General features: G+C 38.3%; 1 protein-coding gene across 1 annotated transcript in view; it reads right to left on the bottom strand.

The window, feature by feature from the left end:
* The window catches only part of LOC127812950 (uncharacterized), a 39,637-nt gene extending 33,555 nt beyond the window's left edge, over positions 1-6,082 (bottom strand). Inside the window, exons 1-2 of the mRNA XM_052353568.1 lie at positions 4,368-6,082; positions 4,134-4,280 (exon numbers count right to left, since the gene is read on the bottom strand). Coding sequence (XP_052209528.1) covers positions 4,134-4,280; positions 4,368-4,610 — 390 coding nt within the window. The 5' untranslated portion in view covers positions 4,611-6,082. The remainder of the gene's footprint in view (positions 1-4,133; positions 4,281-4,367) is intronic.
* Positions 6,083-12,794: the final 6,712 nt, after the last annotated feature.

Genomic DNA, 12,794 nt, shown 5'->3' with positions numbered 1-12,794 from the left:
AGTCCATTATACTCTTCAGAGTGCAGTTTTTGAGTTACCATGATACCATCTAAAGAGACTTACCTTGGGTTGATAAATCACATTGGAGGGATAATCTCTATGCTTAATGTCCTCTTGTTGAATTCAAAAAGTGCAAGAAAGAGGGCCAGGTCTCCTCTTATCCTTCTCACATTGCCATTTAGTGCAAATATTGCAAACTGCCAAGTACCTTATTAATTATTGTCCCACTAAACCTAACCGCTAGAGGGTTCAACACAACTCAGAGTAGTCATCTAGACATGTCAGTCATTCACTGCTGTTGTTGTCAATGAGTCCTCCCCTGCCTCCACTTTTCAGGCTGCTATCTCCCTCAGCAATCTTGAATCACTTCTCATACAGGTGCTATCTTCTAGTACTCATATTGCCTTATCTGTTGGCCCAGGTACTTACTGGTTTGATTATGCTTTTTGCAATTATGTGACCAACGATTCTAGATTTTTTTTATCCTTCCTAAATCACCTATATTATTGTCCCTGAAGTTCATACTACAAATGGTTCTCCTTTGAGTGTTACTCATAATGATCATACTTTCAGGTCTTCTCTCACTCTTCTTGATACACATCCCAATCTAAAATATATGCTAATTCTAATTTTTTTGGTAAATTATGTAAACTTGGTTTTGAATTAATCTCTTCTACTAATAGTTGGTGTGTAGGACCTACAACCAGGATTGATTCTTGGGACAGGTCGCAAAGTTGGAAGTTGTTCAAGCTCATCACACTCCATATTCTATCACACTTTTATCTCTCATGTACGCGATCTCCAATGGTTCTCCTTCACACTTTTGGTACTGTCTTGGTCATATTTTGTTAGTAGACTTCTCCTTTAATTTTCACTAGTCTTTTAGGTCCAGTCAACAATCAACTTTTAAATTGTATCTTATCAACTTTTTAAACAATTTGCTTTGTCATTTCTTAAGAGCAAATCCATTGCTATTGCTTCTTTTGATTTGGTACATTCTGCTCATCTGTAAGAGTTTTATTTATTTTGTTATATTTACTAATGATAATTCTCAATAGACGCAGTTAAATATGACTACACATCACTTTGGGCTCCCAAAAATTTACGTTGACTTTGTTAACATGGTCAAAACTCAATTTCTAAAGCCCATTAAAGTATTGCAAATTGACAATGCAACTGGAATATCTTACTCTTGTTCATTCTTGTCTACGTACACCCCAACAAGACAAGCATGTTGATCACAAACATCATCACATTCTAGACATTGTTCATGCCTTATTTCCTTCTTCTTCTTGTTCAGTACACTTTTGATATAAACTGCTCTTACTGCAATTTATGTCGTCAATTAATTTTTTTTTATCTATCACAAAACAATTTGTCTCCTTTAGAACATTTGCATTTTATTTCTCCCAACTACTATCTTCTCAAAGTCTTTACCTATGTTCTGTGCTTCTCCAATCTCATGAACACATCAAGCTAGAACATTATGCAAGACTGTTATTTTCTTGGTTATGAGATAAAACATCAAATATATCGCTATTGGGATCCTATGTCTAAATGACTGTCTCTAGCATGTTATTTTTTGGGAGCACATTCTTTTCCTTATCCACATTTAATCTGCCTTCCTCTTCATCTACTTCTTTCTTGATTAGTTCTTAGTAGGAGTTGTTTTCAATTGATACTAATATAGGTACAGCTAATGAGCTCCATGATTCCTCCGTTCCAGTCTCTCATTCTGAATTGTAACCCCTACTAGTCCTGCAACTTCTACTCTAAATTCTCTTCCTCAATCTACCACCACTATTCTTTCTCATCTTACTTGGGTAAGACAACCATTATTTTTATGCCATTATTTCATTATATGAGCCTCATTCTTACCATGAAGCTATATATATGTTCCTTGTCAGCAAAAAGTATGCAAGAGGACTATATGCCTAGAGAAAACACACTTGGAATTTAGTTGATCTCCTTGCTGGCAAAACTCCCATAGGCTAAAAGTAGGTCTACAAAACTAAAAACTGCTCTAATGAATCCATGAAGTGATATGAGACCTGCCCAGTAGCCAAAGGCTTCAATCAAGAGTATGAAATCGACTATAAAGAAAATTTTTCACCTGTTGCTCATTTACCTTTGTTTGAAGTCTGTTGGCTACTACTGTAGCTCATTAATAGAGCTTGTTCTAGATGAATATCAACAATGCCTCCTTTAATGGTGATCTGCAAGGAGAAGTTTACATACAACCTCCTCCAAGCTATTCTCATCCATCTGCCAAAGCTTGTTGTTATTGTCAAACTCTCCATGCCATAAAGAAGCACCTTAAGCATGGTTTGCTCAATCTAGTACTACCGTTGGTGATTTTGGTTTCTCCTCTAGTCCTCAGGATTTTGCTCTTTTCACTTGCAAATCACATTATGGTTTCCTTCTCTTCCTATATAATGATAATATAATCATCACTAGTGATAACATCTCCAAAATTTCCAATCTAAAACACTAGTTGGGTCAACATTTTGATATGAAAGATCTAGGTTATCTTAGCTATTTCTTGGGTCTTGAGGTCGTCTCCACTTCAAATGGTTTTCATCCTTCTTATGTCAAACATGCTTTAAATCCTATCTCTTCTATAGGTCTCGCGAAAGATCTAGGTTATCTTCACAATTTCTTGGGTCTAGAGGTTGTCTCCGCTTTAGATAGTTTTCACCTTTATAAAGCCAAATATGCTTTCAATTTTATCGCTTGTGCTGATCTCACAAAAGATCCAGGTCATCTTAGAGGTTGTCTAGATTTCAGATAGCATTGACCTTTTTCAAGCCAAGAATGTTTTGAAGCTTATCTCTTGTGCTGGTCTGAGTGACAGGAAAATTGCTTACTCATTTGAAACATAATATCCAATTTACTCATATGGACGACACACATCTAGATGATTTCACGCTCTTATCATTAATTAGTCGAGAGTTTGCTGTATTTTACTGTTACCTGACCTAGCATTGCTTATCTTGTCCACATTGTCAGTCAATTCATAATTGTTCCTTACCTTACTCACTTGTCTGGTGTTGCAAATTATTTTCTATGTTAAAGGGACCTTGATTCATGGACTTCATGTTGCTGCCACTTCATCTCTTAAGTTGTGTGTTTGTTCTGATATGATTAGGCTTGTGATCCTACTAATAGTTGATCTACTACAAGCTATTATTTCTTTCTTTGGAGTTCTCTTATTCCATGATGTAAGAAGAAACAAACTTTTACTACTCATTCTAGTGATAAAGTTGAATACAAGCTCCTACTGATAAGACTGGAACTTTTATGGCTTATTAGCTTCTTGTGAGAGCAAACCTTGGTAGCAACGATAAGGTTGCTCCTTATGACCAGAAAGACACAAGGCTTGAGTTGTGGAATCCTCTCTTCAAAAAAATATAAATAAGGAGAAGATTGCAAACAAATACAACTCTCCCCTGACCTTGCAAATTAGGGAGCCTCATGAATTGAGGATGCCCTTTGTTGGTTTCTTGTGAATATGATGTTTCTACTTATTATATTACATTCCTATATAGAGATAATCACAGTGCTCTTTATATTGCCCATAATGATGTCTTTCATAAATAGGCTAAGTATATATTGGCGTCAGCTGTCACTTTATACGCTATGACATAAATTGTATTTTGTCTTCAGTTGCTTCCTAGTAGCTCTATTGTAAGCCTTCTGATCTTTTCACCGAGGCCCACGTTGTTGGATGATTTCAAGTTTTAATTCCCTAACTTAAGTTGTCACCATATTACCAACTTGACTTTGCGGGGACATCTTAGCATAATCAATGTAAATCTAACCTCCAAGGTCCACCTTGCTGGACCGTGTCAAGCTTTGGTTTCCAAACAAAAGTGGTCATAAACGAGTTTGGGGGAGGTGTTAGCATAATAAATGTAAATCTAACATGTAAATTAGCAATTCGCTCGATTAGCATAACCTCAGGGATTAACTAGCATGATATTTGAAAAAATCAACCGCCAGTTTCAGCATAAAATCCCTGAATTGTGCATAATAATACGACATGTTGAACTTTGTACGTACACATTTTCTTCCACTTGCAAAAAATGAAATGACCGGAGGATTAAACTCAAGTGAAGATTAGAATTAATTACTTGTCGAAGTGCTAGGCGACGCTCTTTCTCTTCGAAGATTTGGCGCTGGAAGGCCTCCCTGGCCTCGGCGTCTCGGTCGAGGCGTCGCTTAAACTCGCGCCTGGCGATATGGCCCGTTTGGGGCGGCCCTAACAAGCCTTCCGGGTCCTTCCTTCACCATAAGAAGATCAAGCGGCCGGTGAATTGAAAATTTAAAGAGACTAGGAGAGGGAGAAAGAAATGTATATAATGTACCCATCCAATGCAGCGGATTTGGGTTTTGGTCCTCCTCGCTCGACTTCGCTTGGTGAAGAAGAAGAAGCTGCCGGTGCTGGTACTACTGGAAGAGCGGCAAATGGCGGGGATGGCGGCGGCGTTGGCGAGGCTGAGAGAGGAGGCCATGGACGGGTCCTTCGGGGCTTTATCGACTTCTGTCTGGTCTGGTTTCGTCTCAGGCTTAGGTTCTGGTGGACGGATTGGATATATGCAGTTATCCATCCGTTTGTGTCTACGCGCGCCAACAAAGTCAGGTGCGGTCGGGTCGGGCCGGGATATTTCAGATTCACACGAATCAGAAATGTTATATTGTTATTAGCAAAACAGAAATGTTACTATATTAAATTTCAAGGAAAAAGTTGATGAAATCCTATTTTTATTAAAAATTGAATCAAAATGCGGATATTGTTCCTTTTGATCCAACGAGGTTGGTAGGACTCGCTACAATGGCGGCGGAATGTCATGATCCGATAATCTTTGCGATGGGATGGTTAGCACCTACAAACACTCTAACACTCAAATTATTGAGAATTTAAAATTTTAAAGTGTTGGTAAGGTTTGGAAAAAAACATACATTGGCGTGTGATCAATCTGACTTATATAGAGATGAAGGTATATTGCGTATCGTCAGCCATCATGGGAGGATGGAGAGCCGAGATGCATGATAATAATAGGGATCATCTTTGAGGATTTCGGATTTGATGAAGATTGAGAGTTAATGAGAATCAATGTGCGAAATATTTAGAGTTGATAGACTCCGTTATTAGCGCAAGAATCTCGACTTGAATGGAAATGTTATCCGAGCTTTTGAGCCAACATCTAGCCTGGGACCAGGCTAGATGTCAAATAATGGGCTGGCCTAACGAAACAGTATGGTCTAGAAACCCCCAGGTCGAATGTTCGCATGGGCAAGCATTCGAGTTAGGAACATAGCCGAGGTGGTGGTAACACTTTAGTTTGCCTTGACCTTGGACTGAGCTTGCTAAGGTCAAGCTTGCTAAGGCTGAGTTTGGTAGTTCTGAGCGGTGTTTTTTGAGGTTCTGATAAGTAACGCACATGGTCTTGAAATCTGAGGTGTTTGCTCCAAAAGATGTGATGCCGTAGGCGGATAGGGAGTTGTCTCGATGTTTTAACCTAAGGTATTTAATGCACGTGACAGATGGCATGATCTCTGCAGGTGTTTGGCAATGTTTGATCTCTGACCATTGGATTCATCGTGCGATATCTATATAAGGGCATTTGTAGGCCATTTTCTCGCTTCTCACTTTTGCGTTTGCGACCGATTTCTAAACCTTGATTTCCCAAGAGTTTCTCCATTCTTCCTGCCTTCAATCGCTCGTGTGTTTGGGTCAAATTCCCCTTTTCCTACTTCTTCTACAGATTCACTCGTTTCCATAGGTAACTTTATGCAACTGACTCTTTTGATTTTTCACTCTTCCGTTTTCTTTTTGTTATAGTCTGTCGATTTATCAAGTGTTGTGACGAGTCCGGGGAGTGAATCTGGGGAAAATAGTGATTCTTTGACCGTTATAAGAGAGCTCCTGGTGAGGAATCCAATGCTTGGTCGTCGGGCTTTACTGGTTGAGTATAGGGGAGTGATTCGCTGTGTAGACTAGGTAGTTGAAACATAGATCGAATTAGGAAAAGGGCACAACTTCTAAAAGCTCTGTTTTCTCTAGTTCCCCTGGGGATAGTATAGGTGCTTCATCCATGGCTAGGTCATTTTCAAACCCATTTTTTGGCTTAAGTGGTGATTATAGCTGGGTGAGTGAGAACGTGTCCAAGGTCGCCTCAGTGTACAACTCCCTAGATAGCGTTGTTATGTTGAGGTTGTTGATCCATTTGTCAATGGCTGAAGAAGATGAGGGTTTATTTAAGTGTCAACCTTGTAAAGAAGAGGAGCGGGTCTTCATGGTCGCGGACTCGGGGTCAATTTTTGTGTATGAGACATTTTTTACACATCTTCGTCTTCGACTTTCGTTCACTGAGTTCCAGTGCTCGGTATAAGCGATGTTAAATGTCACACCAACCCAGCTGCACCCGAACAGCTGGGCCTTCATGAAAGCCTTTGAAGTGTTGTCTAGCTTCCTAGGTCGAGGAGCGAGCACGGGAGTCTTATTTTCCTTCTTCTAGTTAAAGGGCATCAACAAGGGTAACTGGATCTCTTTGAATGGGTTGCCGAGAAGGAAATTATTTAAGGCCTTTAATAGCTCCTATAAGAATTTAAAGGTCAGCTACTTCAAAATAGCCTCTCAGTAGGATATGCTTTCTTTCTTTTTGGACAATAAAGCGACTGCCAAATTTCCCCCATCCTAGAGCAAGGAGCAGAGTTCCATCATGGGGGTGGAATACCTGTGCTTAAGTTTGGAGGACCAACTGACGATGGATCTCCTTGAGGATTGCCCGATGTTGGAGAGCTTGACCCTAGTCAAGTATAGGAATAACCTAGAGAGTTTGGTCACTTACATAGGTTGGTTTTTCCTCGCCTTTCTTTATGGCTAACTCTCGTTGTTGCTTACCTTATTTATTTTTTATTTTAGGTGAGATAGCTCCTAAAATGACTGTCAAGGAGGTGAGGTAATGCACATTGCACAGAGGGGGTGTCGAGCCGAGCTCGGGGTCAACTTGTAGGGTCGTCGAGAAGGCCCCTACTTTGGAGAAGAATGTCCGAGTGTCCAAGGCCCCCGTGTTATCCGAGGGTCCAACGTCAGCTCCCCCTTCATCTTCTCAACCTGCTTTTTCGAAAGGCGGGAGCTCTCGCTGGTTCAAGGGACAGGCTGATGGTGAGGAGACCTTTTGCAGCAAAAAAAGTCAAGGACTGCTCGGGAGGAGGAATATGGGTTGTCCAAGACCTCAAGCTTGACCATTGATCAGTCGTCGGGCTCTAGGCAGACCTTATCAAGGCCAATCCGAGGTCTTTAGAGCAAGGAGTTCTAGGTCGGGGCCTTTGTTGAGGAGTGCCTCTACCTTGAGTCCGACCAACAAAGGTACTTGGGGCTTGGAGTTGGGGGTTGTGCTCTGGATTGAGATACAGTCCCTCCGTCTTACCAGCACTATCCAAACACTAGAGCTGGAGTTCCGAACCTAATCGAAGCAACTCAATCGAGGTCATGAGGAGGTAATGGAGTGGGCGAGGGGAAATTTGGTCGCTGAGATGGAGGAACTGCAGAAGCAAGTGGCATAGTTGGAGGAACTGGCTGTTCGAGCTAATGACTGCTCCAAGAAGCATCTTTAGCAATGGGATTTTAATTTGAAGGAACTGGTGTTCGTGATTTTATATAACCCACGAATAACACGCAAGTATACGCGATCAAGACAAGTAAAGTGATGAATAAGATATCGTTCCCACGGGGATTGGTTACTAATATTTTAAATACTAAAATTATTCACAATTAACTATATTTGGACAATTGATTAATTAAAAAAATAATAATTAATAAATAACTAACAATTAACTAAGAATTAAAAATCAATTGATTAAGACCTAGGGTTTTCTAAATTCACCTAGCAAATTCACTTTATCAAATTATCTTAATTTTTGGTTGATTAGATTACGAACTATGTCAATGGAGCACTCTAATTTAATTGTTAGCCTATGTCTAGATCTAACAAGTTTATTCAACTAATCTAACTCACTATATGTCTATGTGAATTAGCATTAGAGAACACATTATGCATAGATACTCATTATATGAAAATATTCATTACAAATATAATCACAAATTGCACATATAATCAAGTGAATGTCTTCCCCAATTAACATATGTTATTTTATCCAAAGTCTACTTCTTATTTATCTATGTCTAGCATCATAAGAAATCTCAACTCATGTAATTGATGATCAAGCAATTACAAGCATTAAGTTTAAAACAAAATAAACATAGTTGATGTAATAATCACAACCAAAAATTGAGTAAACTAATAAAATTTCAATGCATAGGATCCTTTAAAAACACTAGACAATTATTTAGCCACTCATAATAAATACAATATTTTCAAAATCAATCAAGAGTTGCTGCATAATTAAAATCTTAAACAATTGAAGAAAAAAATCTTAAACAATTGAAGAAAAACAGAAAACGAAAAGGCAAAAGAAGGAATGAAAGAAGCCCCTGTCTAGATCTGGAACCAGATCTGATTCAGAATGGATCCAACGATTTTGCCGCTTGCATCGGTTTGCTGCTTCGGAGGAACAGCGTGTTCTTGCTTTGCTGTGCGCGGCCGTCCAATTTCTTCCTATTGCGTTGCAATTCCACTGCTGCCTTCTCCTTAATTTCTTCTTGACTATGCGTGGTCCCAGAGCCTTCAATTCCCTTGCACTGTTCCAAGCCTCCAAAATCCTGTCTTCATCTGTGCGCATATTATAATATATATGCATACACATGGGCTTAGCCCTCCCCTGCACATTCACAGCACTCACTTAATAATAATATTATAATATATATAAGTAATGTAATATATAACATATAATATACAATATGTAATATATAATATAGTATAATATAATATATATAAAATTTAATGTTGTTAATTATATTAATTATATTTATATTATAATATTAATTGTTTTTAATATTTATTTTTTATTTTTATTATAATATTAATTTAACATATTAATTTTAAAATTAATTTTATAATATCTTTTTTTTTTCTTTTCTTTACTTTTTATGCCAAACTCTTCGAATTTATTTCATTTGTTAGATTCCTACAAAAATATTAAAATAATATTAAATCCATATAAACACATATTTTTTTATAGAAAAATAGCACAAAGTTAAGATAAAATTTAGATAAAAATATGCATACAATTAAGCCCGATCAATTGGCAATGTTAAAGGAGGAAGCCCAAGATGCCGAAGTCATTGCCCTAGAAGGGGCTGAAAAGGTGGTGAAACTGACGGCTGACCTTGCCACTGCTATCCTCCATACTAACCAAGCAAAGCTCAAGGCTACCGAGCTGAAGACTCAAGTAGGTGCGACGTGAATTGAGGTTGAGAGCTTGAAGGATGAGTTTGTTGACCAATTCCTAGAGGGTTTTGCAAAAGCCTTATCCCAAGCTCAGGTGCTTTTTCCTGAAGTTGACTTCTCGACTGGCGGTGCCTTTAAAGAAATGGTGGTCGATCAACTTGTGGATTTACTTCTGGCGGATCCAGTTGGCCAGGCTAAAGCTTCGGCGGAGGCGTCGGGGGCCTAGGGGGATCGACCTGTGGAGGACACCGACAATCCTAGTGAGCTCACTGATCGAGTTGCAACTTGAGAGCTAATTATAAGAGTTGTGAGTTGGCTACGTCCCTTATTAATCTTAGACATTTTGATTAATAAAAGTATTTTCTTTTAATACTTGACAATGCATTCATCTTAATGTTTTCTTATCAAGACGAAGCCCAAAGAGTGCAGCAATGTCAATCGGGTTATGATGAGATCATACTAATAAGAGCGAATGACTTATGTTTTATTCTTAAACTATTCCCAGTCATAGGACTATAGAGTGGGGCCTCTATAATATCGTCAAGACTGGTACACATTATGCATGCTCGTAAGGAGGGTAGTTGATCTCATTGATTATTTGTGTGTTGACACTGATACAAGTGTATAGGTGCTCATTGGTGAATGGATTCACTGAATGATCTAACTTGAGAACACCAAAATAGTAACTCTTACTAAATGTCAATCGAGAGTTCTCTGTGGCGACAAGTGCTAGTAATCTCTTTTCCTGAGGTACCACGGTTATCTTGTATGATGAGTATCATGCTTTGATGCGACTGTTCGGGGTCCAATAAGATGGGACTCTAATAGGGTGGTTATTGGGTATAATCCGAATCATACGAAGGTAGGTGAGTATAAGGAATCTATCGACCTTAGTAAGAATCATAAAAGGTATACGCCCTATGTGAATGATGAAGTCACAACTCAAGAAGTCGTTGGCCAACGTGAATAGTTGAGAATTAATAAGAGTTATTAATTCAACTATAGGAGTTGTGGATTGACTTAGCATTTGTACACACAGTCTCGATTATTGGAAGTTTGACATTTCACCATACTTCTAGAGCATACCGAGCCATTACGATAGATGGATTGAATAGCACTAGGACTCATCGTGGAAAGGTTCATCTAAAGTGTCATTTGCATTTCATTATGAAATGGCAGCCATGACACGTTGTTAGATGTCAATCTTGATCTAAGGGCAAAATGGTAATTTTAATATGAGATGACATAAATTATGAATCATAATCAAAGAGTTTGATTAGAAGTAGGATTTTATAAGTTGTCCTTTGCCATCTTCATAGTAAACATATAAGGTCACACACAAATAAAGAGGAGTTTTATGAAAAAAAATTCAATGGGACCGAAAAAGTGTTTTGGGCCTGACGAATTTGTGGGTTTTTGGGGCGAGCTAGCACTCACTAAAAAGTCCACGGGATGTCAATAAGGAGCAAGATAAACCAGGGGAGAAAACGATAATGGATTGTGTTGGGTATAGCCTAGGGCTTGCCCGCACGTAGCCTAGTGGGTGCTCGGCATGGCTCGCACGGAAACCGCGCGTGGCCTAAAGGAAGCCATAGGCGCTCGTATAAGCCAAGGGGGCAGTTAGGCAATGCATAGCCCGCGTGGCCTATGGGCGCGCACCCACCGCCTAGGGTAGCCCACACGTCCTGCCCAATAGGGTCCACACGCGGCCTAGCACATCCTAAATGTACTGGACTTGTTTCCAAACCTCTAGTTAGACTAGGGTTTGGCCTCCTCCCCTATAGATAAGCTATTAATGACTTTGTCTCTTAACGGAAAAATGACTTTTGAGAAAAGTTAGAGAGAGAAACCCGATCTTTTCGAAAGATTGAGTTAGATCTTGCGTTCTTGGCGTAAGAAGTCTCAAGAAGTGTGCTTGTTGATATTCATGAAGCTTTTCTTTGGTGTGGATCACTTGTAAAGGGTGGGTGACACCTCACGGCACGAAGATTCGATCTTCCCACGTAGAAAAATCAAAAGGTTGGTTTTTATTTTTATTCTATATTATTGAAAAGATTATATAGTTGCAAACTAGATATAGTCTTTTGGGTTTCATAATCGGCCAAAGAGTTTGGTTGATCGAAATTTTTTTAATTTTTTGTTGCGTTATGTTCTATGTAACCCAACAGTGGTATCAAATCAAGTTTGTATCTATATAATCTTTGATTGATTATGTGATGTTATGGCATGTTGATGTATGGTTTAAATGTTAGATTATGCATGTTAAGAAGGTTTTATTTCTGTTTTGAATGGATGATTTGGTTCTTCAATAAAAAAGGAACTAAAATCATGAATAAGAATTAAAAGTCCAAAATTCAAGAAGAGTTCTTGATGGATTTTTAAGGATTTCAAATTTTTCAAAATTTTTCTTGATTCTTCCAAGTTGAAAATTGTTTTCTAAACTGGAATCAATGTTGGAATATGTTTATAGATGATTAAATTGGATCTAGAGGTTAACCTTGTGAAACAAGATTTTTCATAAAGTTGTTTTTCATAAACAACACAGTTTTGTTAACTTTGTTGAATTTTCTGGACAAATATATTCACATTTTTAAATAATAGTTTTCATTATCTGATTCCTTATCAAGTTAGCTTAGAAATGGTATATCGTATGCCTCAATCAGAGCTATAATGAATTTTCTATGAATTTTTTGAATAAGCAGTGTTGTTTTTCGAAAACTGCATTGTTGCGTCAACTTCGTTGACGTTTCTGGAAACTTCTAATCTCTGCTTTAAAGAATGGTTTTCATGATTTAATTCCTTACCAAGTTAGCTTCGAAACTTTATATTGTATACCTTGATGTAACATCCTGCATCGAGCGATAGGAAGAACCGGAACAACTTACTTTGATGGGCCTACCCGAACTTCCCAGGGGGTCACCCATTTCTGAGCTTCCCCAGGTCAAGCACAATTAACCCCAGAGTTTCTTGCCTACATTCAGCCCAAAAGGTATCCAGATGGTGTTGTTTCCTTCCTTACTTATTCTCGATATATACTACCCTTCTCTAGGCTCTTGGGGTATTACACTTGATCCGACTTGTATTGAATTTTCTATAAATTTTTGATTGTACAATGCTGCATGTGCGGGTTTTGATGTTTTCATCAACAAAAGTTGTTTTATGAAATTCCCAGATTTGAAATCAATTGTTGATTGATATTCTAGAATTTTAGTGATGGGAACATCAAATTTAACATCAAGATTGAATCATTCAAAATTCGCATGCTATAATTTGAAATATCATAATCTATTGACGCGAAAACAATAAACATGAGATGTGTGTTTGTTTGTATCTACAAATGTCTTATGTGAGCATGGCTTATCATGGACTCAGGCAACAAACCTATTGGGATGCAATTAATTTTGGATAAATGGAATCTACGAATCCCACCTCATCTCT

Source organism: Diospyros lotus, chromosome 11 (assembly GCF_014633365.1).
Source record: "Diospyros lotus cultivar Yz01 chromosome 11, ASM1463336v1, whole genome shotgun sequence".
NCBI classification, from domain to species: domain Eukaryota; kingdom Viridiplantae; phylum Streptophyta; class Magnoliopsida; order Ericales; family Ebenaceae; genus Diospyros; species Diospyros lotus.
Note: the sequence above shows the minus strand (reverse complement) of the source record. Positions and strands in the feature narration are given on the sequence as shown.